This window comes from Peromyscus californicus, unplaced genomic scaffold, assembly GCF_007827085.1.
Source record: "Peromyscus californicus insignis strain IS unplaced genomic scaffold, ASM782708v3 Scaffold_78__1_contigs__length_188168, whole genome shotgun sequence".
Classification (NCBI taxonomy): Eukaryota; Metazoa; Chordata; class Mammalia; order Rodentia; family Cricetidae; genus Peromyscus; species Peromyscus californicus.
In genome coordinates this window covers 145,938-172,431 of record NW_026294593.1, presented here as the reverse complement: position 1 = coordinate 172,431, position 26,494 = coordinate 145,938, and the positions used below count along the sequence as shown (strand labels likewise).

Sequence of the window (26,494 nt, the reverse complement as noted above, 5' to 3'; positions counted from 1 at the left end):
AGTTAAGTAATTGGGGATACATAATCATTAAGAATTTGGGGTTGGGAGGGACTATTAAGTAATTTTAGGTGGGTGGGTAAGTTAGGATAAGTTAGGATAGGATAAGTTAGGATAAGATAAGATAAGTTAAGATAAGATAAGATAAGTTAGGATAAGTTAGGATAAGATAAGATACAACAACAAGTGGACACGTGTACTTATTTGTCACTCTTACCCCTCCCTACAATTATACCTTTAAGATTCTACTCAGAGAGAACTACAGGGAAATCAACATTTATAAGTGAATTGGACATGGACAAAATTCTAGTGAAAGTTCAGAGCTGATTAATAAAGACCATAGGAATTAACTCCAGGGGTAGATTGTGAGTAACATCTTGAGAGGTACCAGATGATAGGTATCATTTGAGAAACTGTTGTTGGAATAAAACTTGTAATGCTGAATGATAAATATTCATGGAACTTGTAAGAATGTGATGAATAAAAGTGCTTGTTCTTTCCCTGTCAGTAGCCCTCCTCCCCTCCCCTCCCTAACCCACCCCTTCTTCTCTTCCCCCTCCCAATCCCACCCCTCACACAATATTACTGTCATCGCTTTACTATATTTCTCTGTATTGATGTTACAATAAAAAATTCAAAAGAGAAAATATTATAAAAATCTGCTTTGTCTTACATTTGCAAAAAGATGGATGAGGAGATGACATCATAACTTTTATGACCTCTAATTCACCTGAAATTGTTATTTTAAGCAGAGTTCTTGCCATCACCTAAAGTACAATCTGGTATCTTGTGTCTGAACTAAAGAGAAGGGAAATACCTGGTAATATTCAGTTTTGTGGAATGCAAATGAATGTCAATGAATGTTGAAAGACCCCCTGAGGAGATCTTCCCTCAGGAGAGACCCCAACCCCAAGGAACACGCCGAAACCACAGATCAGATGCAAACAGCAAGAGGGTTTATTACACAGGTACCTGGGCGACAAAGTCTCTCGGAAGACTTGCGCGCCCTCCTAGGGTAAGGGGGACTTTTTATAGGTTTCCAGGAGCAGAAGCGCGGTTACAGAAGCGAGAGGCATAGTTACAGGGTTCCCATTGGTGGATTCAATTGAGGTCAGGGTGAACTCTTAAACTTCTCGGGAATTTGATGTGTGTGTCTGACTTGGCCTTGTGGGTGTTTTCCCAGCCCAACTGTTTATTCCCCAAGGTCGGGTAGCTAACCACAGATGTCTTATTTTGACTCAACGGTTTTTCTCCCAAGGCTGGGTGGCTGATCACAGCTCTCTTTACCAAGGCCAGGTGGCCAGCCACAGTCATGACCTCCCTGTTTTCCCTGCCTTGCAGAATGGCGTTTCTTAGGCTGAGTAAAAGCTTGCTATAAGTGGGGTCTTTCAATGTCTAAGTTTAGAACTTTAATAGATCATACTGACTGCGAAGCTAATCCACGAGGCAAGTATACACACTGCAAGTGCTCTCCGTGCGAGAGTGGCTTATGTGTTCAGGAAGTACTCTGAAGGATGGAAACTCTGGTCTCAAAATTCCCACCAGAACCTTCTTCTTACCTCCAAATAATCCTTATTCCCGTGGTCCCTTGTCCCTTGTCTCTAATATATCCATCCGTCCGGGAAGCCCAGGGTTGGGTCTTCCGCCCAAGGATTTGCACTTTGTCTTTACTTTCACCTCTCAGAACCAAAAACAACACAAATGGAGCTGCTTGCTGCTATTTCCATCTCCTGAGACTCCTTTGGAGAGCTCAGGGACCTGGACATCAGAACGCACTACTAGAACCTACACAACTTCGTAGACACCTTTCTCGGCATGAGTGGTGATCTTCCATCTATCCCTAAAAACAATTCCGAGCTGGGCTAGTCCCCTCACTGCTGAAGATAAGGGGTTGCCAATCTGCTTCTAATGGAAACAGGACATGGGGGAGAGAAGCGTTTGCCCTATATATAAACTGTAAACAAATGAGCTCATTTTCACTCCCAGCTTGCTTGATACAGCAAAGGCACATGAGAAACCATGGCTGAAACGAGACAAGGGTCTAATGTTTTCTGAACTGTTTAACCACAAAGGCCAGCGGCTGGTGTCAGAATATGATATTCCCAGGGTTCAACAGTAAAACCAGTCCTGTTTGGACTGTTTGGGACTGGTTTACCCATACTGAAAACAAAATGTAACTAGGGATGTCTAGTTCTGGGTAATAGCATGAGAAGGTCATTTGTCAGCTTTAAACACGGTTAAATTGGCGTCAAAAGAGTTTGTTCTTTCTACCCAAAAAGCAAAGCAGATTCTTGGGATTCACTGAACAAACAGAGTAGGTGGTTACTGAGTCCCTGTCGTGATCAGGTCACTGGGGAGTTGCCCCAGTACTGCCATACTGCTCCCCTGTAACTGTGTGGCCTTCAATCCTTCTCAGTAGACTCCTTCCTAAAGGTCTCACTTCTGTAATATGCTCTGCTCTCAAGGTCAGAGTCACACTTAGTCGAGCCAGCAAACTCTACAAACAACAACACAGTAGATACTTTAACTCCCAGGCTTCCTGTTGCGACCACTCATTTCTGTCACACAATGAGAACAAGCAAGTAAGCGTGCCTCTGTTCCAAGAAAACACAACTCACAAAACCAGTGACAGAGGTGGGATTTGCCCACAGGGACAAATGACAAACAGACACCCGTGGTGTATAAGAAATCAGGGTAAATGTTGCCTATGCCCTGACTCTGAGACTTGCTTTGATAGGAAGAACGCTGTCCTTCTGCAGTGCCAAGTAGATATACAATCTCCAGGATGCCTCTTCAGGCCATACACCGCCATCACAAGATCAACTGCTTCAACTTCAATGACACAAATCCACAGTGTGAGAGGACAATTACGTAGTGCCTTAACTTCACTAATAGATGAAAAGCTTCCTGTCAACACACTGAAGCCTAGATTCCATTTATGCGATGTAAAAATTTAACAAAGTCTGTGCCAAATACCTATTATACATTATTAACTAAAATACTGTACACAGCTAAGCAGAGATCATTGAATAAAGAATACTTTCTTCTACACAAAGGCTGTAACTGCAAACACTAATCTTCTAGTTATGACGTCTGTCAGTGGTCACTGCCATCCAGACTTGTCCATTGGCTGTTTTTCTGAGACTTGAACACTAATAGTGTATCAAAATCCAGCATTTGGTTTTATTTTTCCACAGTGAACCTGTGACCTGGCTCTAGAAACTACGATCACAACCTTTGTTTTAGTATTGTTGCTATTGTAACTAGAAGCAACTTGTTTTTAGTCAGGGTGGGGTTAACTTAACTAAGTCGTGAGTGTTTATTTTTCAGTACAACTTTACAAAGAACTTCCTTCATTCTACAGCTCACCTTTTGATGAAAGTCCACATTTCAAAAACAGCTACAGGCAGCTAAACTTTCTAGTCCCATTCCACAGAGCAGAGGAAGTCACTCACCTTTTGTTCAGTAAAGACCAGGAAACCCCTCCCGCTTGCCACCTGCAGCTGTGGGGTAGCTCTTCAGCAGCCCAAGATGAGAAGCTGACTCATGGCTCAGCCTGGATACCTGCCAACCTCTAAAGTCAGAGGATAAAAAGGGAAAATGCTGATTGGATGCTTTACGTATGTATGTCAGAGGTGGGGATACGGGGGTGCAAACCTCACTTCTCAGAGGTTAGAGAGGAGCCTGCCGTTTTACAGTCGGCCACTTCTCAGGTTTGCAGCACTTCTGCTAAAGGAGCTGGGGTCTTTGTGAACACGTCCACCTGACTCACAGTTCATACTTTTTCTTCATTTTAATTCTCCAGTTCTTTATACTTTCTCTTCATCCTCAGTAACCTCTGGCTCACCCAGCCCTCTCTGGTCCCCAAACCTCTCTGTCTCCTTCCCATTCTGTCATGGTGGGACACATCTTCATCCACTCTGATTTCCAGATCTCTGATCCGGTATTTAAAATGTATCTTACAAAATCATCTCCAAGCATACTTCATTTTGACTGATTATCAGCCCGTCTCCTTTCCCGTTTCCTGCTGTAAGGCTGTTATGACCCTCGGTATTCTCCTTCCATTCTGTCCTGTTGTGTGCCCCGTACCCCACTCCTAAGCCTCTATTTCATGGACCCCATCTGCCTCCCTGGGCTCTCCTCACATCTCCTCCCACCTACATCAACACACTCAGCAGCTAGAAGCTAGAGTCCACACAAGAACTATGACACTTGTGTTTGTGCCTAATCCTTTCCAGTTCCATTCATTTTCTGGCAATTTCATTGTTCTTCACGACTGAATAAAATTCTGTTATAATTCTTGTTTTTAAATGCTGTTAGTCAACATTGTATGTAAATTCCAACCACACAGCCATCCCATCCCTAAATTTCTCCATCTTTAACTTCCTCATGGTGCCATTAAAACTGGAATCTCAGGCTTTCGTCATCCTCACCTTTTCTGGGGCCTTCTCTCAAGACCCTCTTTCAGTCACTTAACCTCTCCTGCTCCAAGGCATCCTTTCCTCACCCCGTCTGACAGCTTGCCTACATACTGTCACGTCTAATGACAACTCCCTTCTCTCTTCCCCTGGCTAAACACTTTTCACTCGTTCTTGATTTAATCAAGTCTACATTCCACAACTGGAATGAAAGGGCTCCTCCTGTCCCCTTACACATAAGCTCTCATTTTATAACCCACCTGATCAGCCACATGCGATTCTTCTTTAATTACATTATTATTCACTGATCAAACTGAACTGTTTGTCTTTACAATTTATTCTGCCCTTTTGAATACATGTATTTACAATACTTCCCTTGGAATACTAGTCCTCAGCACAAGCTATGGAAATTCTATCTACTCCTAACAGACAAGTCAAATTCAACTTGCTCGAGCACAGCCTTCTCATTTCCTAGCTGCAAGTTTCTTCTCTGAATTCCCAAGACATTTGATTCTTCTATTGTATTTATTCATTTCTGTGTTATAGCATAAGTAGGTATGGACATGTCTGACACCTCTACCAATCTGAAATCCCAAGAAAAGAGACTGACTCATGTTGTACAGGTCTTCATAAACCCCAAGGCACTGAATAGTATCTAACATGAAAACAGTTCCTAAAAATGCTGAATACTTGTGAAGCACAGAGAATGATTGAATGTAATCATCTACTTAGAATATTAATAAAACATTATATTCTGATACAACTCAGTTTGTGTTCTATGGATTATTACTACATGAATTAAGGATGGACAGAAATTAGTTTTCCCTTTTAGCAATTAGGTGTCCATATTCCCACAGTTCTTATTTTATGTATGTGAGTAGTTGTGAGTATTGTCTACATGTATGTCTGTTCACCACATACACCATGGCTAGTGCCATCAGACATCAGAAGAAGGAATCAGATCCCCTGGAACTGGAGTCCAGGATGGTTGTGAGCTGCCAAGTGAGCGCTGGGAATTAAACCTCAAATCCTCTGGAAAAGCAGCCAGTTGTCTTAAGCACTGAGGCATCTCTCCAGCCCTAGCCACACATTTCATACCTTTTTATTATCGCTTGTTTCTTGCTCAGGAAGACTTGGAACATTTTAGCAGTAATAACTGGTAAAGAAACCTAAGTGAACTCTCATGTTTGTTGTTGTTACCAATCATTATACATTCATTTTTAATGTGTCATAGTTTTACTTGACCAAATTCAAAGACACACTATAATGTCTTTTTACTTTCTACAAAGAACATGCTTTCAAAATAATGAACAGTATGTCAACAAAGGACCTATTTAGTTTAAAACTAAAGGCAGATACTTTCTAATACTCATTTTATGATCATTTTCTGCTTTTAATGTGCTACCTATAAATGTTCTTAGAGATATACAAAAATTGAGCATGTTTCCATGATCTGTAGTTGGATTTTTAAAGTAAACTACCGCTACTCAATTTCTTTTGTTTTTAGACAGGGTCTCAATATGTAACCCAGGCTGGCCTTGAACTCCCAATCTTCCTGTCTTCATTACTTAGTATGATTACAGAAACGTGCTATTATCCCCATTTTATTAATTTGTAAACTGACTTTTCCTTCTAGAAAGTATTTAACTACCGGTTGAATTTCCTAAGTAACTGAAGATGCAGAAACTTATCTTTCTAGATTTTAGGACAATACAGAGCAGAGGGAATAAAAGGTTTATTCATAAAGACATACTTATGTAACAGGGCTACAGGAATGTTCTGCTGCTCAGAGACTGAAGGGTTGTACTCTCTACTGAAAATGACGACTGCACTGTGTATGCCTACCCCTTAGTGCTATTTTGAGATTTCTAGTCCCCACTCCTGCATCCATGTAAGCTTAAGTGTGTAGGGATGTATTATTAGTGATGAGAATGAATGAGAAGAGACGGGCATAGAAACAGAGAATGACTTGGTCAGAAACCATCAAAGTTATGAGGAATCTTATTCTCCAATTTGCCCTCAAGGTTGTTAAAGGTTTAATAAACCCATATCCTGGCATGCCAGAGACACTGTCAGATATACGATGACGAGGCTATTTCCCTTTAAAAGGCTAACTTCCTGGAGCTCCACCTACAGTTGCTGAAACTTGGATGTAAAGTTCCTGATCGGCAACATATCCCCAGGAAGTAACTGCTGCCTCTTTTATGGCTGGGCCAACAACGTTCCATACAGTTACATCTTTGAGAACCTTTAGTTCCAAGCTACCTTCGCTCCTGAATCCATACATACCATAACCTGAAGGCAAAAATGAGTGGACAATGGTTAAGACACAACAGATATTTCTGTGCATATTAAGTTACAGAGTTTAGTAAGAAAGCCATGACAAGGATGTAGAACCACTGCTTCAAGAAGGTAAATATATGTCAGAGCACGCCTTTAATCTCAGCACTCGGGAGGCAGAGGCAGGCAGATCTATGTGAGTTTGAGGCCAGCCTTGTCTACAAAGTGAGATCCAGGACAGCCAGGGTTACACAAAGAAACTGTGTCCCCCACCCAAAAGGCAAATACAACATCCTTCCCTTCACAGCACACATTCCCTTAGGTGATGGGCTCCACTATTAGAGGACAGCACTGTACACTGGCAAGAGTCTAGCAGGGAAAAGGCAATTTTATCCAACTTATCCAAAATCTCCATCTGCTTCATTCTAAGAAAATGAAACGATTTAGAAACAACCCAGAGACAAGTCAATGCCAGACACATACTCCACATCACCAAAGAATTTAAAGGACATTTGATAACTGGGAAATGAATGTTTATTTGAATTTTTTTTAATTAGTTGTACAACTAATTCATGACAAATTACCAGATGAATTTTATAATATTCTTCAGGACTGGGGTTTTTCGATGACTTCAAATTTGGGATCTAAAAAGAGGGAAAAGTTTCAGGCAACCCCACACAGGGTCTTCACTTTTATTTCTTCTTTAAGTTGGAGTTGTGCACAATTGTTTATGTACAATATCCTTATCTTACATCTCTGAATGTATGATGACATTCAGCCAACTCTTCCTCATGTAACATTTACCTCCCAGACACCAAAGATATACTGAGTGATTATCTAGTGCAGGTGATTACACAGGTACTCATAGACTTGATCATGTCTTGAATGCTCAAGATTATAGAAAATCTTCTGTCTTGGAGCTGAAGGCCATAAGGACAAGCAGCAGCCTTCAAGGGCTTCTGATGAAATGGTGTGCTTGTCAAAGCCTTCAGTTACTATGATGACATAAACCAGAGAAGCAGACAAAAGCATGGGAATCTTCAGATTAACAAAGAATAAAAAGCAATGAGGGGAAAGAAGAGAGTAATTGATGAGGAAAGCTATTGCCATTCCCTGGTGTCAGTAGGGGCTGAAGGGCATAAATGCAGGGAAGAAGAAAGGGCCCATTGGGAGAGGCAAGTGGTGTAACAAGACTTCATATCAGAGTATGTTTTCGAAAATGAGGATTCTGAGGCTGAGCAAAGGCTCCCATGGGCCTCTTAGATTGGTGAAGAGTCCCATTGCTGGAGTCATTTAAAACGAGACGTGAAGAAAGCAATTGAAAGTGAACTGCAGGGAACACTCCTTAGATATCTGTTGGGATGGACTTGATAATCTGATAGGTCTCTTCCTTCTCTGGATGCCTATGAACCACTGGTTCATTTGAAAGCATGATGATTAAAACTCTCAGGGAAGCAGAACTTGAGAATTTAATTGAAAATAATTTTTATATATGTGAAGCATGGTCTAGAAATTCATCGTATAGGGGGTGGGAGTGGTACACCCACACACAACCCAGAATAAGGTGAGCACCTAGCCTCAAATCCTTGCAGCATAAGATTTTTTACAACCATGATAAGCTGTTGTTGTTCCTAAACTGTAGTTTCAGATTATTTTTCTGACACTTGGATGATTATGTGTATTTGGTTTTTTTTTTCTAACTAAACAGTCTGTTCAGGACAATAGATCTCCTGGCTTACTCCAAAGCTCTAAACAAATATACTAAGTACCTGTGTTCTGAAAATACCTCCACTATGGTGTCTATCTGAGGCATGAAAATTACCCTCCTGATACTCCACACCAAGCCCGGATGACCATCCCAACTTTTCTACTGAAAATCTGAAGCACAAATGCAGCTGTTGTGGAGAAACACTAGGGGGTGGGGTGGGCGGGGACATTAGATAAACATTCAGTTTTCCTCCATCACTGACAGCCTCAGGGGGACGAGTCACATAAGTGCTCTACCTGTTAACAGGCCTTGATTCCTGTCCCATGGGGGTGAATCACATAAATGCTCTACCTGTTAACAGGCCTTGATTCCTGTCCCATGGGGGTGAATCACATAAGTGCTCTACCTGTTAACAGGCCTTGATTCCTGTCCCATGGAGACGAGTCACATAAATGCTCTACCTGTTAACAGGCCTTGATTCCTGTCCCATGGGGGTGAATCACATAAGTGCTCTACCTGTTAACAGGCCTTGATTCCTGTCCCATGGAGACGAGTCACATAAGTGCTCTACCTGTTAACAGGCCTTGATTCCTGTCCCATGGAGACGAGTCACATAAATGCTCTACCTGTTAACAGGCCTTGATTCCTGTCCCATGGGGGTGAATCACATAAGTGCTCTACCTGTTAACAGGCCTTGATTCCTGTCCCATGGAGACGAGTCACATAAATGCTCTACCTGTTAACAGGCCTTGATTCCTGTCCCATGGGGGTGAATCACATAAATGCTCTACCTGTTAACAGGCCTTGATTCCTGTCCCATGGAGACGAGTCACATAAGTGCTCTACCTGTTAACAGGCCTTGATTCCTGTCCCATGGGGGTGAATCACATAAATGCTCTACCTGTTAACAGGCCTTGATTCCTGTCCCATGGAGACGAGTCACATAAGTGCTCTACCTGTTAACAGGCCTTGATTCCTGTCCCATGGAGACGAGTCACATAAATGCTCTACCTGTTAACAGGCCTTGATTCCTGTCCCATGGAGACGAGTCACATAAGTGCTCTACCTGTTAACAGGCCTTGATTCCTGTCCCATGGAGACGAGTCACATAAATGCTCTACCTGTTAACAGGCCTTGATTCCTGTCCCATGGAGACGAGTCACATAAGTGCTCTACCTGTTAACAGGCCTTGATTCCTGTCCCATGGAGACGAGTCACATAAGTGCTCTACCTGTTAACAGGCCTTGATTCCTGTCCCATGGGGGTGAATCACATAAGTGCTCTACCTGTTAACAGGCCTTGATTCCTGTCCCATGGAGACGAGTCACATAAGTGCTCTACCTGTTAACAGGCCTTGATTCAGGGGATCATAATTAGCTAAACACATAACCAAATGATGACTTCATGAACCCCAGGACTCTTTATGAACCTGTTCATTTCCAAAGCTGTCTCTCCCTGTCCAGAAGCCAAGGTTCTGCCTACAGTAAGTCACAATGGAGGCCACTAATACAGGACAGATGAAGGAGAGCTTTGCTTGGGAGGAGGAGAACCATAGCACAGCAAAGTGCAGCCAGGAATGAATCTTCGGAAGCCTCAGCAGACTGCAGGTGACTGCTTGTCTCCTTGGTTTTCTCTAGTCCTGGATCTCTGTGTCAAGTGAAAGCTCCGGAGGCAGGACAGCTTCTTTAATATACTAGAAATGCCCCCCAGGAACCTCGATTCTCTATAAGGAAACACAATGGAGGAATGAACCACATGTTCAAACAGTGTTTTCTGGCATTTCTATGAAGAAAACTGTGACTCCAAGCATCTGAGTAGATTCATTTTCCTGATAGAACAACCCAAACCACAATGCAAAAGGCATTAAGTCCTATCATGTGACATTAAAAAAATACTTTCAGCCTACAATCAGCTGACAATGTGCCCAGGGTAACTTTATGACTATATCATCACAGTCTGCAATGAAATCACGGCAGAGCTGGAAATACAGTGCTTACTAACACAGCTTGGAGCTTAGCTGCTTCTATTGCAGTGAAAAATGGCAGCAGAGAAAACCTTACTTTCCTGGAAAAAACATTATCAAATAATAAAACAATTCAGGAGTCACTTTTACAAAGTAATAACAGGCCATACATAATTGATTGCCTTTAGTCTTTGTCTCTGCGTATTACAAATCACCATTACTAGCACTTTCCACAAACTTTATTCAGGATACAGGCTGTCCATTTGGCACTGCCAGAAATGATTTTTGCACCTTTACTGTGCACTTCACTATACTATTCTTCAGTTGCTTCCTGAGTAAAGTTCTTATATCTCCACAGTTCTTGCAGTGTGCTCATGAGCCATCCCCAACGGTTAGAGAAAAGTAACTTCCAGAGCTGAATTGATTTGGATTTATGATTTCACCTCAGGCTTGCAAGGAAATACAAACTACCCTGGGAGACAAAATTCACTCCTGTGAAGTCATGTCCTAACTCCCTCCATTAAGCCAAATATTGTGCTAAAAGCAGAGAAGATATATTTACATTATACCAACTCTTTGCCTTACCAAATAGTGATAGCTGTATCCATACGATATAAATAAATGATTCATTCCAAAACTATTTGTGCATCGCAAGGCTCATAGCATTGGTGACTGGAGGAGGAGGTTTGAGTATCACTTGAGAATTCTGACTTATGCCTCGACCACAGAAGGAAATTCATTCTCTCTCTCTCTCTCTCTCTCTCTCTCTCTCTCTCTCTCTCTCTGTGTGTGTGTGTGTGTGTGTGTGTGTGTGTGTGTGTGTGTGTGTGTCTGTCTTCACCTCACCCACACCCCCACTATACATTTGGATGAATCACATGTGTCTATTGATTCCTAGAAGTTACAAAAACATATCTTCAGACATGTTGTGAGCATAAAATAGACACAGATTTCAAAGACTGGCAAATAAAACGGTGTAAAGTACATCTCATTAATAGGTTTTAGAAGCTGGAGAGACAGCTTTGCTAGTGAGATGCCTGCTTTACAAGCATGAGGAACTGAGTTTGCATCTCAGAATCATTGAAAATTAAAATAGAAATGCTGGATGTAGCGGCACACACTTACAATCCCAGGATTGGGATGGCCCAGACAGGCAGACCCTTGGGCTCACTGGCCAGCCAGCCAATGAACTCCAGGTCAGTGAGAGACCTTGTCTCAAAAGAAAAACAAAAGCCAAAAACAAAGGTGTTCCGAAGGAATAATACTCAAGGTTGTATACTGTCCTCTACACACACACACACACACACACACACACACACACACACACACGCTTACCCAAATATACACATGCACACAATACAGTTTCCAAATATTGATTCCATGCTGTAATTATAGTATGTTAGATATATTAAATGTTATATTATGAAAGATATATTTGGTCTTCATCCAGTTTCTTGGACTCTTGTGACTCCTACAGTGTTTGTACTATCTGGAATTAATCTTTTGTTTTCTAATAAGTTGGCCAGTTCTGGGCAGCCCCTACATAACTGCAGAATGGGGTCTCTTTACCAAAACAATTAAGGGAAGATTAGATGTTAAAGACTTTCAGCCTCCATAGAGGAGGGGACAGAAGCTGAAGCTTCATTTGATCACCAAGAGCCAATGACCTGATCAATCAAACCCATATAAGCCCTCAGAAAATGCTAGAAAGGCAGGGTTCAGAGCTTCCAGATCACTGAACCCCTGAGGCTTCCTTGGTGGAGCTCACAGACAGGGTATCAAACTTCCCCTCTCCCTCTCTTTCCAGATCTTCCCCTGTGTCATGGCCGAGGCAGCTCTTCATCTGTATCATCTGCAATATCCTTTCTAATAGACAAGTAAGGTGATGGTCAAGAGAATCCCAGCGTATAGCTTGTGAGTCAGTAGGACAACACAAACAACCTGGGGCTTGTAGCTAGTACCAGACAGAAGTCAGTCTTGGGGGGTCTGGGATTTCAACCTGATGTCACCTCCAGATAGCTAGTGTCAGGTCAATTTGAATTCTAGAACAACCAAGGTCTTCTCTTGTCTTTTTTACTGTCCTCATTGTTGAGACAAAATCCCCAATGAGAAGCAATGTGAAGAAGGATTTACTTACGCTTACAGTTTCATGGTACACATCCCAGCTTGGTGGGGAAGCCAGAGCAGTGTGAGTAGGAGGTTGGATGGTCACCTTGCATCCACAGTCAAGAGGCAGACTGTGAAGAAGTGGGATAGGCTGTAAAACCACAAGGCCTTCTCCAGTGAGGCACTTCCTCTGATAAGTCCTCCAGGCTCTCAACAACCTTCACAGAGGAAGCACCACCAGCCAGGACCAAGTGTTCAAACCACTGAGCTCAAAGGGAACATCTCATACTCAAACCACAGCACCTCCCAGAGCTGACTGACTACCTACTAAAGAGGTGAGAAGTATCCTGTAGATGTGGTGTTGAAAGCATGATGTGAGGATTAGGGGAAATGGGTCTGGGTCTCTATAGCATCAGATGGAGTTAAATAAAATACATTATGAAAATCAACTATTTCACTTAATTTCTACAAGTCTTTAATTTGGCTATTAAAAATGTTTATTTACTTACACGGTTCATGTTGGCTTTTACCTGATCCATGTGTATATATATACACATACATAACCTCTCATTATTCTAGACAGATCCCGGGGAAAATCATTTAATACATCTTCTGCCTTGAAGGTCAACAGAACAACTTGTGAGATTCCTGCCATATGGAACTTAACAGGAATCTCAATTGAAATTCCCTGCAGTCCCAACACATCTGAGCTGTCCGAGATGAGTGGGGAGGTTCCTCTCTGGGCTCTCCCTCCTCACAGCTCTTCATGTAGTAAGAACACAGTTGCTGTCGCCATGGCCTCTCTCTGCTTCCCACCCTGACCTGATGTCACTCACAATGTTCCAAAGCAAGCTGCAAAGGCACCGGGGCTCTTTTCAGGAGACAGTTTGCACACCCTGGGTGCTGCCCTGGTTATAATTCCCTGCTGCTTTAGGTCTCTGTGGAGTGCAGTCTGTTTCGCTCTCCTGCACTCCAGTCACCTGTTTTGCTTAATAAATTACCATCGTGTGTAAATGTGTACAATCTCTAAACCTGTAAGAACTGCCTTGAAGAGTGAGTTTTAAAAATACTACACTTAAGCCGGGTGGTGGTGGCACACGCCTTTAATCCCAGCACTTGGGAGGCAGAGCCAGGCGGATCTCTGTGAGTTTGAGGCCAGCCTGGGCTACCAAGTGAGTCCCAGGAAAGGCGCAAAGCTACACAGAGAAACCCTGTCTCGAAAAACCAAAAAAAAAAAAAAAATTCTGCACTTAAAAAAATGAGTGATCTCTCTATTGCTATTGTAACGAGTAGGGATTTATACCAGAAAAATTCCAATCACAGTAGCTGCTCCTTCCTTGGGTAAGTGGTTCTTAGGAGGTGCATTTTAAAGAGGATGACTTTCCAGTGAACACTTTAATTTTAATTTAACCTTTCCAGAAAAAAAAATGAAGTGCTTTGTGTAGATTCTTTGGGCTTTATTTAAGGCCTAAAAATTAGTTCTGAACTGTGATAATTGTGGGCTTAGGAATGCAATCACCGCAAGCACCACTTCTCATCTGCTCATAAGCCCTGCAGATCAGGAGCTGCTGTTTATTGCTGGCTCAAAGGTGGCAAGTTACTTAATTGTGAGGCTGAACTTAACGTCAAAGTGCCCTGGGATGGCTGGAGGCAAAGGGTGGGCAAGTCTGATGATAAAGGAGTGTGAGGCAGGCTGCTGGGTACGTGCTTGCTAACCATTAACTTTAATTAAAACAGAGTGATGTAGTAGTGAGGCGGAGTGTAAAGGTTACAGCGAAGCAGAGATTAGCCACAGAAAGGACAGCAGACTTCCATCATGGGCATTAGTGACCTTGCTCTAAGTCTGGCTCTCTGTTCTTGCACTTAAGACCTGAGATAAATTACATTGCTTACACGTTGTCATTTAAAGAAAAGTGGGAAGCCCCAAAGTTTGGCCGTGAGATATGTTGGTGTCCATCATAAAGCAGCTAAACTACTTCTAAACAACTGAGGATGTTTCTGAGTCTGTGCTGCGTGGGCATGGTCAGTATTAACCAAGACGTCATGTGGTGGTGACTCTCTTCCCTTTAAAATACAGAGATCCCTTGAAGTGTGTTAAGATGAATGGTTTGTTTGTTATGTATGGGGGCACTATAATTGAAGTCATCTTGAATATTTAATCACTTCCATATAGCACTGTGCCTAAAGTTCTGAACATTCAGATATGGAGATCATCCAAACATAAGTTAATGAGCACATGTTTGATATAAGCTATGTTCAGAGGGATTATTACTCTTTAGTAATTCAAGAAAAAAATATTTCATCTCCAACCTCTCCTAAAACTTCAATTTGGAAAACAAGTAACAGAAAATATTAACTGCCTATATATTTTTATGACAAAGTAAAAGAAACTGGTGTCCCAGCCCCAGATGCCCTTTGAGGCATAGGTCTGTTGTTGGCATTCCTTATTTTTTTTTAACCAAGGCCATTTACTGGGGTATAGTGTATAAGAAAATATATTTCTACCCTCTCAGGATGCCACAGTAAACAAACTTACTCTCTGCCTTCGGCAGCGAAAAGTGTCCTCCACGTGCAGTCTTAACAGCCATACTCCGTGAGGTTTGCAGCCGCAGCAGCAGAGGGGAACCTGAAATAGTGGCTCCACCTTCCTGTGTTTGTCTGCATATATCTTTGCTTTAGTTTACTAGGCACCAATATTTTGGCATAAACATCTAGCTTTCTTCTCTTAAACAACTAAACTGAATACACTGAGCCAAAAATCTCACTTGGCAACAGCCGGCTGGGTAGTGGGCACCTTCTCATATTTACTATAGCACTATGTATAGTAGATGCCCACTGAGGGTGAGTGGGTAAAGGATATATGATGAAATCTTGTAATCAGGAACAGCACAAACGAGTCTCAAGACACGTGTTAATTTCAATAGAATAAGCCAGACACACGAAAACAAATGCTACATGTCCTCATGCATGTGAGAAACTGTAGCGACTAAGCTCAAAGAAGTGAAGAATGATCACTACAGCTGGGAAGAATGGGCCAAAGAGACTGGTCATCAGACAGGAAACTGCTACTGGATGGGAGGGATGAGGTCCAGATATGGTCACAATACCATGATTGCAGTAAGTAATTGTATACTCCAGACTGGCTAAAAGGGGAATTGCTTTCATGCTCTCAACACAAATGGATGCCAAACATCTTAGACAATGTTCTTATTATGTATGTGGATCAGAATATCAGACTGCACTCCACATCAAAATCTCTATATCACAAACCATCAGCAAAGTCAACAAAGAGCCCACAGAATGAGAGACTATCTTTACCAGCTACACTTCAGACAAGAGGCTAACATCCAGGAATTACAAAGAATTGCAGAAATGAAATACTAAGAAATAAAAGTGCCAGTCAGTAAATAGGCAAATGAACCGAATAGAGAGTTACCAAAAAAAGAAACACAAATAGCAAAAAAAACAAAAAACAAACAACAAAAACAAGACAAAAAAAACTATTTTAAAAAGTGTTCAATATCCCTAGCCCTCAGGAAAATGCAAATTGAAATTCCTTTTAGACATTACCTCACCCCAGCCAGAATGGCTATCATCCACAAATCTGATGGTAAATGTTGGAGAACACGTGGAGAGAGAGGAACCCTTACTGTTGGCCAGTTTTATGTCAGCTTGGTGCAAGTTAGAGTCCTTTCAGAAGAGGGAACCTCAGTTGAGAAAATGCCCCCACCACACAGTCCTGCGGACAAGCCTCTGGTACATTTTCTTGATTAATGATTGATGTGGGAGGGTGGTGCCACCTTGGGGCTGGTGATCCTGGGTGCTATAAGAAAGCAGGCTGAGCAAGCTGTGAGGAACAAGCCAGTAACTAGCATGCATTCAGCACCTTTGCTTCAGTTCCTGCCTCCAAGTTCCTGCCTTGAGTTCCTGTCCTGACTTCCTTGGATAATGATCTAAAAGCTAAAAGATGAAATAAACTTTTCTCCCTGAGTTGCTTTTGGCCATAGTGTTTGATCACAGCAATAGAAAAGTAACCAATATAATGTGGTACAAATTAATATAGTCTTTGTGGAGATAACTTGGAGGGTCCTCAAAAATTTAAAACAATGTTAGCATATAACCCAGCTCTTTTACCCCTAGGCATACATCCAGAGAACTTCTTACCCATCATAAAGATATTTGCACCTTCCTGTTCACTGATGCTTTCTTCACTAAAGCAAATAACTGAAATTAATCTAGCTGTTTATCAACAGATGAATGGATAAGGGAAATATTATACACTGCACAGCTGTAAAGAAAATGCAGTTAAGCAGTTTTCAGGAAAATGGATGGACTTAGGATATATAATATTATGCAAGATCACACAATCGCAGAAAGAGAAAACAATGTTCTCATGTATGTGTGTAAATACATGCACAATTGTATACAGTATAACGTGAAGAAAGGAGAACAAGAAATGCTAAATACAGGGATGAGGAAGGGCTGAGTGCAGGGAATGAAGACAAGTCATGAAAGAGGACAGCAACTGACTGGTTTCTGTTCTAATTCTGTCATGGGATTTTTGGGGTTGGTGGTGGATAAGTGCATAGAATATATTCAAGACTGAAAGTGTAAAAATGTAATGTGAAGTTCTCCAGCTGATGTTCTGAATGCCTGTTCTAACTATACTGAAGCTCATTGAGTTGTGCAGAGCTGAAGTCTTGTTAATTTGGGTGGGTAATGTCTTTATTTATTTGCAAGTGGTTTTTTTTTTTGAGGAAAAGATTATGGCATTCAAAAATAAAATTAATTAAAATAATTAAAAGTCACAGCCTTTGTCTGTCTCTCAGTATTAGAAGCCATATAACTATAAGATAAATATTATTTCACACATTTTGAATAAGAAACTGAAGCTGGAAAGGACCGAGGTCCAGACTTAGCCCATGGCTTTCTTTTTTTTTTTTCAAGGTATATACACATTTTATTTAAAAAAGTTTACAGTTTTCATTATACACAACTATTAAGAGGTTATAGGAGGCATTTGTCCAGGTGACAGACATGCCCACTAGATCATCACAATGCAAGGAAGAAGGAAGGAGCCAGGGCAGGCGGGGAGAGCGGTAAAAAGCTTCGATTTCAATTAAGGGCTGCTGAGTCCCTTTATCTCTTCAAGTATCACACAATGTGTACCAAATACAATCAGTAATTCAAGGCCATTTCTTCCCACGCCCACAGCCAGGTAACTGCTAACCCAAGAGCCATGGCCATCCTCGGGTGAGTGGAAAGCTGCACCCCCACGACCCCAAAGGGCCTTCACTCCATCCAGTCCCTAAAGAGCTGGCCAAGGGGTTCCGTGGCCAAAGGAAGATGAACATGGATTCACAAGTCCAAAGAAATGCAGTTCTTTGTGCCCAATCAGAAACAAGTCCGTTTTTCACTCAGCAAGGCTATGACCCAATCAGAAGTGAAGAAAACAAAGTAAAACCCTTTGCTAACTTGTAAATTGCTTCACTTTCCTGACTCACTAAAACAGAGGGGCCACATATCATTAAAATCCAATACCAGTTTTCAGAAACCTGACCTAGAGAGACTAGACTGGCAGAGGATCTGTCATGATTCTTAGCCACCCCAAAAGGTGGCCTAGAAAATGCAAGTATCAGGTCAAGGCCAACTAGAACTTCGGGGAGCCCTTTCCAGGACAGATTTCCTCTGAGAAGACGCACTCCTCAGGAGCCTAGATCAGCCGTTGGCAATTAGAACAGCGCTTGAAGTGGACAGAAACATTAGTGCTGGAGAGATGTGGCAACTTCTGAGAACTCTCTCGTTGGTAGGAAATGCTGGTTGAAGCTGCACAGTACTCTCGAGGAAGGTGGAGACTGCTGACAAGAAATGTCAAGTGCCAGGGTCTATGTTGGCAACCACAGAACACAGCCCACTGGCCCAGTGCTGGGCTTCGGGGGCAGAGGGACGCGGCAGGTGTGGGCTGCCAGGCAGCAGCCACTTTGCTTGTCGGTGTTTGGCAAGAACTCCAGTCATCTGAATGGCTTGCACTGGTAAACCACACGGTAGGCCCTCAAAATGGTTAGTACAAGGGGTGGGCAAATGCCAGCAACAGCCCGGACCTACTGTTCCCCCTCCAAGGCAAGGAGTCCTCAGCCTCCAAAGGAGCTCAGCACCCCCTTGGGAGTCAGGAGGGACGCCCACAGCCAACTAGAGAGGGTTTCGGTGCCCAAACAGCAGAGCTCACCTATTTACTATGGAGACCTGGAGCCCTCAGAGTCACAGCCAGGCTTTATTTCTGGTCCTTTGCACCTATGGATACGGTATGGTCATCTAGTCCTACCTCACCAAGGAGTAAGGAAGGGCCAGAAAGATTGCGAAGTCAACTTCCTAGCAGAGTCAAGGCCCAGAGAGCAGCAACGTGCACAGAACCAGACCTGGCTCCAGGAAGTTGAGGGTAGAGTGATTTGGGGGGCAGTCATGACCTGTCAGTACCGCAGTGATTCACCATTCACCCGGATGGACCTTCTGCCCTGCGGCCTCAAGCCCTAGGCTCCACATGGGCATTCTGCACGGTCAGCTGTGTACTGCTGTTGCTCTGCATGGGAGGGAGTGATGTGTCTTCAATGCAGCAAGGTGGATTCTGGGGAGGGTCGGAGCAGCAGCTGCTTACACCCATTCTCTAAACTTGACTCTGTGATGCTTTGTTGGATTTTTGTTTTGTTTTGTATTTCTTTCAACAAGATTGAACACAATTATCAGGATCTTTTTTTTTTGAAAGGTAATTAGAATACTATTTTTATACAGTATTGAAAAAATACAATTTTTTATTGTTTGAACTCAATCACCACCCAGCACTTCAAGCCTACCCTAAGTAGCACCTACAGAAAAGGTCAGAGCATGAGCAAACTGCTAGTCCTCAGGGGAAGCAATGTGGAGGCACCAGCAGACCCTCCTTCCCCCCGACAGAAGACAGCATGCCAGGTAAGCACGGCCGCATTACACGACACAGCGATTCACAACTGCTGAAGCCACCTTCCAACAGGCAGGGTGCCCAAGGGGGCAGCGCAGTGAACTGACCACAGCCCCCCCACAGAACTGCAGTTTCCCCAAAGATAACCTTTTGCTTCATGCCCGTAATTAACATAAAATAAGTAATTTATTTGTCTTTTTATTTAGGAAAATAATCATGCTAAAAGTTGTACTTTATATAGATTTTCAAAGGAAAAACTGATTGTGCTTTCTGAATTAAAAAAGAGAGGTGTCTCTCAACCTCACCGACTTAAACCCTGTGGAATACAGCACTTCTACACTAGAAACACATGGAAAGAAAAGTTAGTCCAGTGGGACATTCAAATGTCTTCAGAAGGTCTTAGGATTGGCTACTCCTACTGCTCAGGTTTCCACACAAAGAAGGGTGATATATATGCTATTATTCATAAAAACCTTGTTTAGTAATAAAAAAATTGCTTTGTTTAAATATGAATACTATAGTCTGCTTCTCATGGTTAGGAAATAATAGTCTTTCTGAAAAGCAGATGCTTTTCTACTACAACTCCATGTCCTGGGCCTCATCTTCCGAAAAGTCAGACATAGAACTCTCCGAAGAGCTGTCTCCAGTGCCCTCTTCCTGCTCCTTCAGGGCCTCCTCCGTTGCATACTTCTGGATGTACTCTTTAATTTTCTGCTTGTATTCTTCTGGTCGGTGGAGGTACATGGCTGCAGCATCACCATTGAGAGGATCTATGGGGTTAGGATAGGCCAACAACTGGGGCAGAAGGACTCAAATATATTGGTAAGATCATAGAGAGCTGTCCAAGTTTGATTAATTACATCTAGAAACACAGTTCCTGACGCTTCATCAATGTTGGGGTGGAAAATTTTATTCATGAATCCTATAGATGGAGATTTGAAAGGGTATTTATCAGGAAGATCCACTCTAACTTTCCACACTCCGCCTTCATATGGTGTTCCTTGTGGTCCATAAAACTTGACAACAAATTCGTTGAGTCCTCCCAGGATTGTAACCTCATGTTTGCTTTCAATGAGCTTGACTACGTCCGTGTCCATCCGCCTCTTGCCGGGACTGGGGGATGACATGGTGTCGCCGCCGCCTCTGCCTCCCCGTCGCCGCCGCCGCCGCCGCCGCCTCTCTCCCCTCCTCGGCCCGTCTGTCACGGGCCCCGGGCCCAGCTCGCAGGGCCCCGCGGCCGCGCCGGCTCCTCGGCCGAGGTGGCAACACCCGCGCGGTCCCGTGGGGTCCGCTCAGCCGCCGCCGCCGCCGCCCCCCGCACGGGGGAACACCGGGCACTGCCCCGCCGAGTGGGGGCGGGGACCGAGGCGCCCGCTCGGGCTGCCCTCCGGCTGAGGCTCCGCCGCGGCCCGGGCAGGCGCTGCTCCGCGCCGTGCGCCGCTCCCCCGCGCCTGCGCTCGCTCGTTCGCCTGCCCGCCCGCTCACGCTCTCGCCAGCTCCCAGCTGCTTCCTCCACAAGCCGACGACTCCAGCTCGGTCGGCCTCTCTCTACCCTAGCCAGCCCATGGCTTTCTAAACAGGGCTCCTAGGTTAGCGAAACGAGAGCAAAAGGAACACATGGAATCACATCGCATCAAACAAAACAATTCCCAGAGTGAAGAGATGACCTACATTATAGGAGGAAATTTTTCCATCTATTAACCAGACAGTGGATTAATATCCAGAATATATATCCAGAACTCAAAGAATTAAAAAATAAAAGAAAAATCATCCAGGTAATAAATGGACAAATGAGCTAAATTGACACTTTAAAAAAAAAGTCAGTTGACACTATGAAAAAAAAATGCTCAACACCTTAAGGCCGCAGGTAAATGCAAATGAAGACTACACTGAGATTCTGTGTCATCCCTGCCAGGGTGGCTAGAATCAACATGGCAAAGAGCTGAGGGGAGCAGGCAGGAAGCTTGCTGTTGGTCTGTTGGTAGGTGGGACTAGCAACTATTGCAGCCAGTAAGAAATCAGTGTAGAGGTCTTAAAAACAAAACCTGAAAATAGGACTACCATATAACCAGCTATATATTCCACACATACCATAGAACTGCTGGGTGTATACTTAATGCTCTCAAGCTCGATGCACAGTAGAGATGCTTAAATAACTCAAGAAAGAAAACACATGTTTTCTTCCAAATGTGGAGCCTTCCAAAACAAAACAACAACAAACAAACGCACCTGAAAGCAGAGGGGAGACTGTGACTTTTAGGGAAGAGAAAAGGACTAGAAGGGGAGAGAATGTAAGGGGCTGGTTACGATGAAAACATGTCACGGTAATGTATGGAAGCTCTATGATAAGGGCCTGGGGAGATGGTTTAGCAGGTAGAATAGTTGCAATGCAGGCATGAAGACCTGAGCTTGGATTCCCAGCACCCCTGTAAAAAGCCAGTCATAGAGACAAGCACTGGGAATCATAGTACTTCAGAAGCTGAGACGGGGATATCTGGGGCTTGCCAGCAAATCTAGCCAAATTTCTGGCCCCATCCAAGTTCAGTGAGGGGCTCTGTCTCAAAAAATAAGGTGTAAAATTATCAAGGAAGACACCAACATTGACCTCTGACCTCCACACTGAAATGCACAAATACAAGCACATGCCCTATAATCACACACACACACACACACACACACACACACACACACACACACACACATGCACACACACACACACACACACACACACACACACACACACAAAGACAATGGTACCATTAAGACTCATTCTCTTATCAATTAATATATGGTAGTAAAATGTGTAAGAGGCTCTCCATAGGCGAGTAAGGTTTGTTAACACACTTATACTTTTATTAGGTGTCTATTGAAAGACAATAAAGCCAAATATATGAGACCTCTGTATCAACTTTTGTAAAAGATTTGGTTGGCTTCACCTAGGTTTCTTCTAAGGTGTGCCATAATCCAGATAGAGAAAAGCTTAAATGAACAAGTACGAGTCACTTCAGGCGCATGGGAGCCCTCCACACTGCTAATCTAGGGGCACTGTGGGAAATAAATCAGGAGAGAGCAGCTCATCGTGGGAGGTGCAGACTAAATAATGTGGAAGCCCTGTGTGTGTACACTGCACTCAGCCGGGGGCCAAGGAAAGAAGCTTAGGGATAATGCCAGGACCATCATGTCTCTTCTCCCAAGCTCCAGATTAAGGCAGAAAGTCAAATGATATGCCACATGGAGAATACAGTCATAGGAAGCATGTTTGTGGCTTGCGGGGACTAACTATTAACAGCAGCAGCAGGAGATACATTTTCTGAAACAATAATCCAGAAACCCCTGTGTCTGGGGACAGTGCTTCATCAAAACAGTCTTGAGAGAGAGAAAGGAATCCTAGCCAAGGCTCCCTGGCTATGGACTTCAAGAACAGGGAATATGCACAACATTCTAACTTGTCGTTCTTCAGAAAGAAGACTGTAAAGTCAAACTGGTTATCATCTAGAATGGCGGTTAAAAACAAAAGACACTGTGACCCAGAGAAGAGACTAACTGCAGTCTCTTCACAGAAGGCCTGCCATTTTAGGAAGACAGCAAGCAACCACCAGAAGACTATTCAGACAGGGTGGACTCATGGAATACAGATTTGACACAATGAACCTGAAGATTTTTCCAGGATGCCCATGAGAGCCGCACCTGTGGCAGGAAGGGGAGCAGCCAGGAGGAGGGCGTAGAGTTGGGTTCCCAGTGGCAGCTCTGTAGGGAAGAACAAGGAGGAGGTGGCTCCCTCCAGAGATGCTAACGAAATACCAGAAACTGAGCAGCTTATAAAAAAGCAAAATTTATTTCATACAGTCTTAGAGGCTGAGAGGCCTCAAATCAAGTCCCCAGTAGATTCACAGATGTGAAAAGGCTTCATAGATCACATCTTACTTCTGTCTTCATATAGTGTAAAGTACCAGCTAGCCCAATGGTAATTCTTTCACAAGAGTAACAATTTCATTCATGAAATTGGACTGAGACTACCTAATCACCTCCTGTAGAAGTCGGGGTACTCTCGACGAACAGCTGATAAAACACTATGCATTACAAAGGGTTATCCCATTTAGGCTGGGGAAGCTGCCCATCAGTAGCTGCTGTAGTCCATAAGTCTAGATGTCTTAGAAGTCCAGGATGGTGAAGGCCTGGATGCTTCCTGGAGCCACTAGCCTTTGGTTCACATAAGAAACAAGAAGAAGCTGGGTTCCAAGTAAGTGACAGCAGCAGCAGCAGCAGCAGCAACAACAACAGAGTATGTATACACACCAAGGAACAAAAGCAGACAGGCAGGAGCAAAGCAAATGTTCTTTCCTCAGACCATTTTCTATCTGTCTGGGCTAAGATCAGCCACCATCAGATGGAACTGCCCACTCTGTCATGTCTCTCACTGACCTACAGTTGAATCAAGTTGACAACAAAGATTAGGCATCATAACTTCCATATACCCACATCCCTTAAGGGGTTAGAACGTTCACATAGGAATTTAGTGGGAGGCCAACAATATTCCTCTCATAGTATGGAGTGTCTTGATCTGGCTGAGAAAGCAGAGGACTTTCCAGTCCTTGACGTTCAATTACTGAAAACAGGCCACCTCACAAAAGAGGTACCTTTAAGAGAGAGCTATGAGGGGACTAAGCTCTCAGTTTATAACACAGGCAAAGTAAGAGGGTTCATGCCACTCCGCTGCCTCTGAGTGGTTAAATCACTTTCAAGCTCTGCCTTTGAGGGAAGTCACTTAAACTTGTAATCTTAAAGCTCCCATAAGGTAGATGGCACTTAAACACAACAGTGAAGCATTGTGGGGGCAGCTTAGTTGGTAAAGTGCTTGCTGAGCAAGAAGGGGGACCCAAGTTGATATATACTGCACCCATGGAAAAATCAGAGCATGTGGGGTGTGCCTATAATCTTAGAACTGAGGAAGTGGAGACAGGAGGAAACCTGAAACTAGCTGAGCTGGTCTTGCTCAACTAGTAAGCTACAGATTCAGAGAGAGACACAGTCTTTAAAAGTCAGGTCAGGAGCAATAGAAAACATTCAACATGGATAACTAGCTTCTACATGCATGTACATATGCACACATACAAGAAAACACATACACACACACACACACACACACACACACACACACACACACACACACACACACACCACGCACACTCTCTTTAAAATAAAATGAAAAGGCCAAAGGCTATACCATAAAAAATATCTCTAGGAAAAATTTTAACCTCATTTCTTTGATATCAAAGGGCTTCTTAAATCCTAAGCCTATGGAAAAAGATGAGGTGTTGATCAATTTTCCCATCCCTTGGAAATATAGCCTAGAGAAATCAACTTAAATGGAAGGCAAAATGATGTTGGGCAATGGTTCCCAGTTCATCGGTTTCATCCCAATGGTTTCAGTACATTATGGCAGAGGAGGGGGCAGAGTAGGGCACAAGAGGCCAAGGCAGCCAGGAAGCTACCCATGCTGCACTATGGGCTCTCCCTACTCCCTTTGTGTCTCATGGAGGGGCACTCAGCCTGTGGGATGGGGCTTCCCACATCATTAGGGTGGATCTGGCTGAGGGGCACTCAGCCTATGGGATGGGGCTTCCCACATCATTAGGGTGGATCTGGTTGAGGGGCACTCAGCCTATGGGATGGGGCTTCCCATATCATTAGAGTGGATCTGGTTGAGGGGTACTCAGCCTATGGGATGGGGCTTCCCATATCATTAGGATGGATCTTCTCACCTTCAGCCTTCCTGGAAAGACTCTCCCAGAAACACACAGAGTTGTGTTTCACAGTTTAAATGCTTCTCAGTCCCACCAAACAGATAATAAAAATCAGTACTCATAGAGGGTGTGAACTCATTTCTCTGGGATTCTTATACCTAAATATAAGGAGTATTCCTGGAAATGAACAGAACTTGATTAAATATAGAAACAAGAAATAAGGATGACTTCAGACACCAGAATTTTTGGTACAGCCATGTTATGACTTCCCATCTTCTGTGAAGTTTGGTTTTTGTTGTTTGCTTGCTTGTTTTTCTTTTTCCTTTATTTTTTTTAACAGGGTCTCTCTGTGTAGTCCTGGCTGTTGTAGGCTGGTCTTGAGTTCACAGAGATCTCCCTGCCTCTAGTTTCTATTATTCCCCACACTGTGCTCCAGAGATGCCCATAGGCCCAGAGAGCAAATTCCTCCTCCTGATCAGTTAGAAAGAAGGAAACCAAGAGGAAGCACCAGGACATCCCGGCCCCCACTCTATCACAGAGCAGTGACTCGAACCCAGTCCCTCCTCAGCAACAGTGAGGTGCTGGGCCATCCCCACCACATCAAAGGCAAGGAAAGAGTACCTAGAATATGGAATACAGAATTCTCAAGACTCAGAGAAGAACTATAAACGATTAAAAAAGGGGGCAAGACACAGAGAGACATTCAGCATCCCTAGCCACCCAACAAATGCAACTGAAACCCACAAGAAGATGCTGCTAACCACCATAAGCCTGACTAAAATGAACAAAACAAAATAACATCTGGTCAGGATGCAGAGAAACCAGTCCATTTCTGGTAGGAATGCACAATCTGGGAAATGGTAAGGCAAACCTTTTTAAATCTAAAAGCCAATTATTCTACATTCTACCTTACCTTCTTATGGAAATCTATACATGATTTGCTCATGATGGTCTAGTCATGGAAGTTTTCAATATAATCCACGAATGAGTAAATGCTGAAACTTAGTGAAATCCACAACACGGACCATTACTTGGCAAGACAAAAGGGACGCACATTTGATACAAAAACTGAGTGAGCATCAGGAAAATCATGCTGCTATGGGAAGGAGATAATTTCAAAGTGAGACATGCAGCACGATTACTTTTAAATAATGGTCATTTACCACAAGAGTTTTGCATGTTAACAACAGATTCATTACTAAGAATAATGTGTAATTAAGGAGTAGCATGAGGGGTCTTCTGGTGATGATATAGTTGAGTGTGTTGATACAGGCTGTGGTTTCATGTAGCTACACACGGTGAAATTGTAACCTCCACATGTGCACA

The 26,494-nt window shown here is 43.3% G+C and overlaps 2 protein-coding genes across 4 annotated transcripts in view; both read right to left on the bottom strand.

Annotated features, from left to right (window-relative positions):
* LOC128100332 (NOP protein chaperone 1-like) overlaps positions 1-26,494 on the bottom strand; it is a 168,446-nt gene that overhangs the window by 3,176 nt on the left and 138,776 nt on the right. The window lies entirely within an intron of this gene.
* On the bottom strand, positions 6,401-20,825 carry LOC128100330 (ubiquitin-conjugating enzyme E2 H-like). Its single transcript, XM_052722368.1, is given in 3 exon segments — positions 6,401-9,139; positions 9,195-20,227; positions 20,230-20,825. Coding segments are annotated over 2 exon segments (549 nt in total). The 5' UTR covers positions 20,552-20,825; the 3' UTR covers positions 6,401-9,139; positions 9,195-20,000.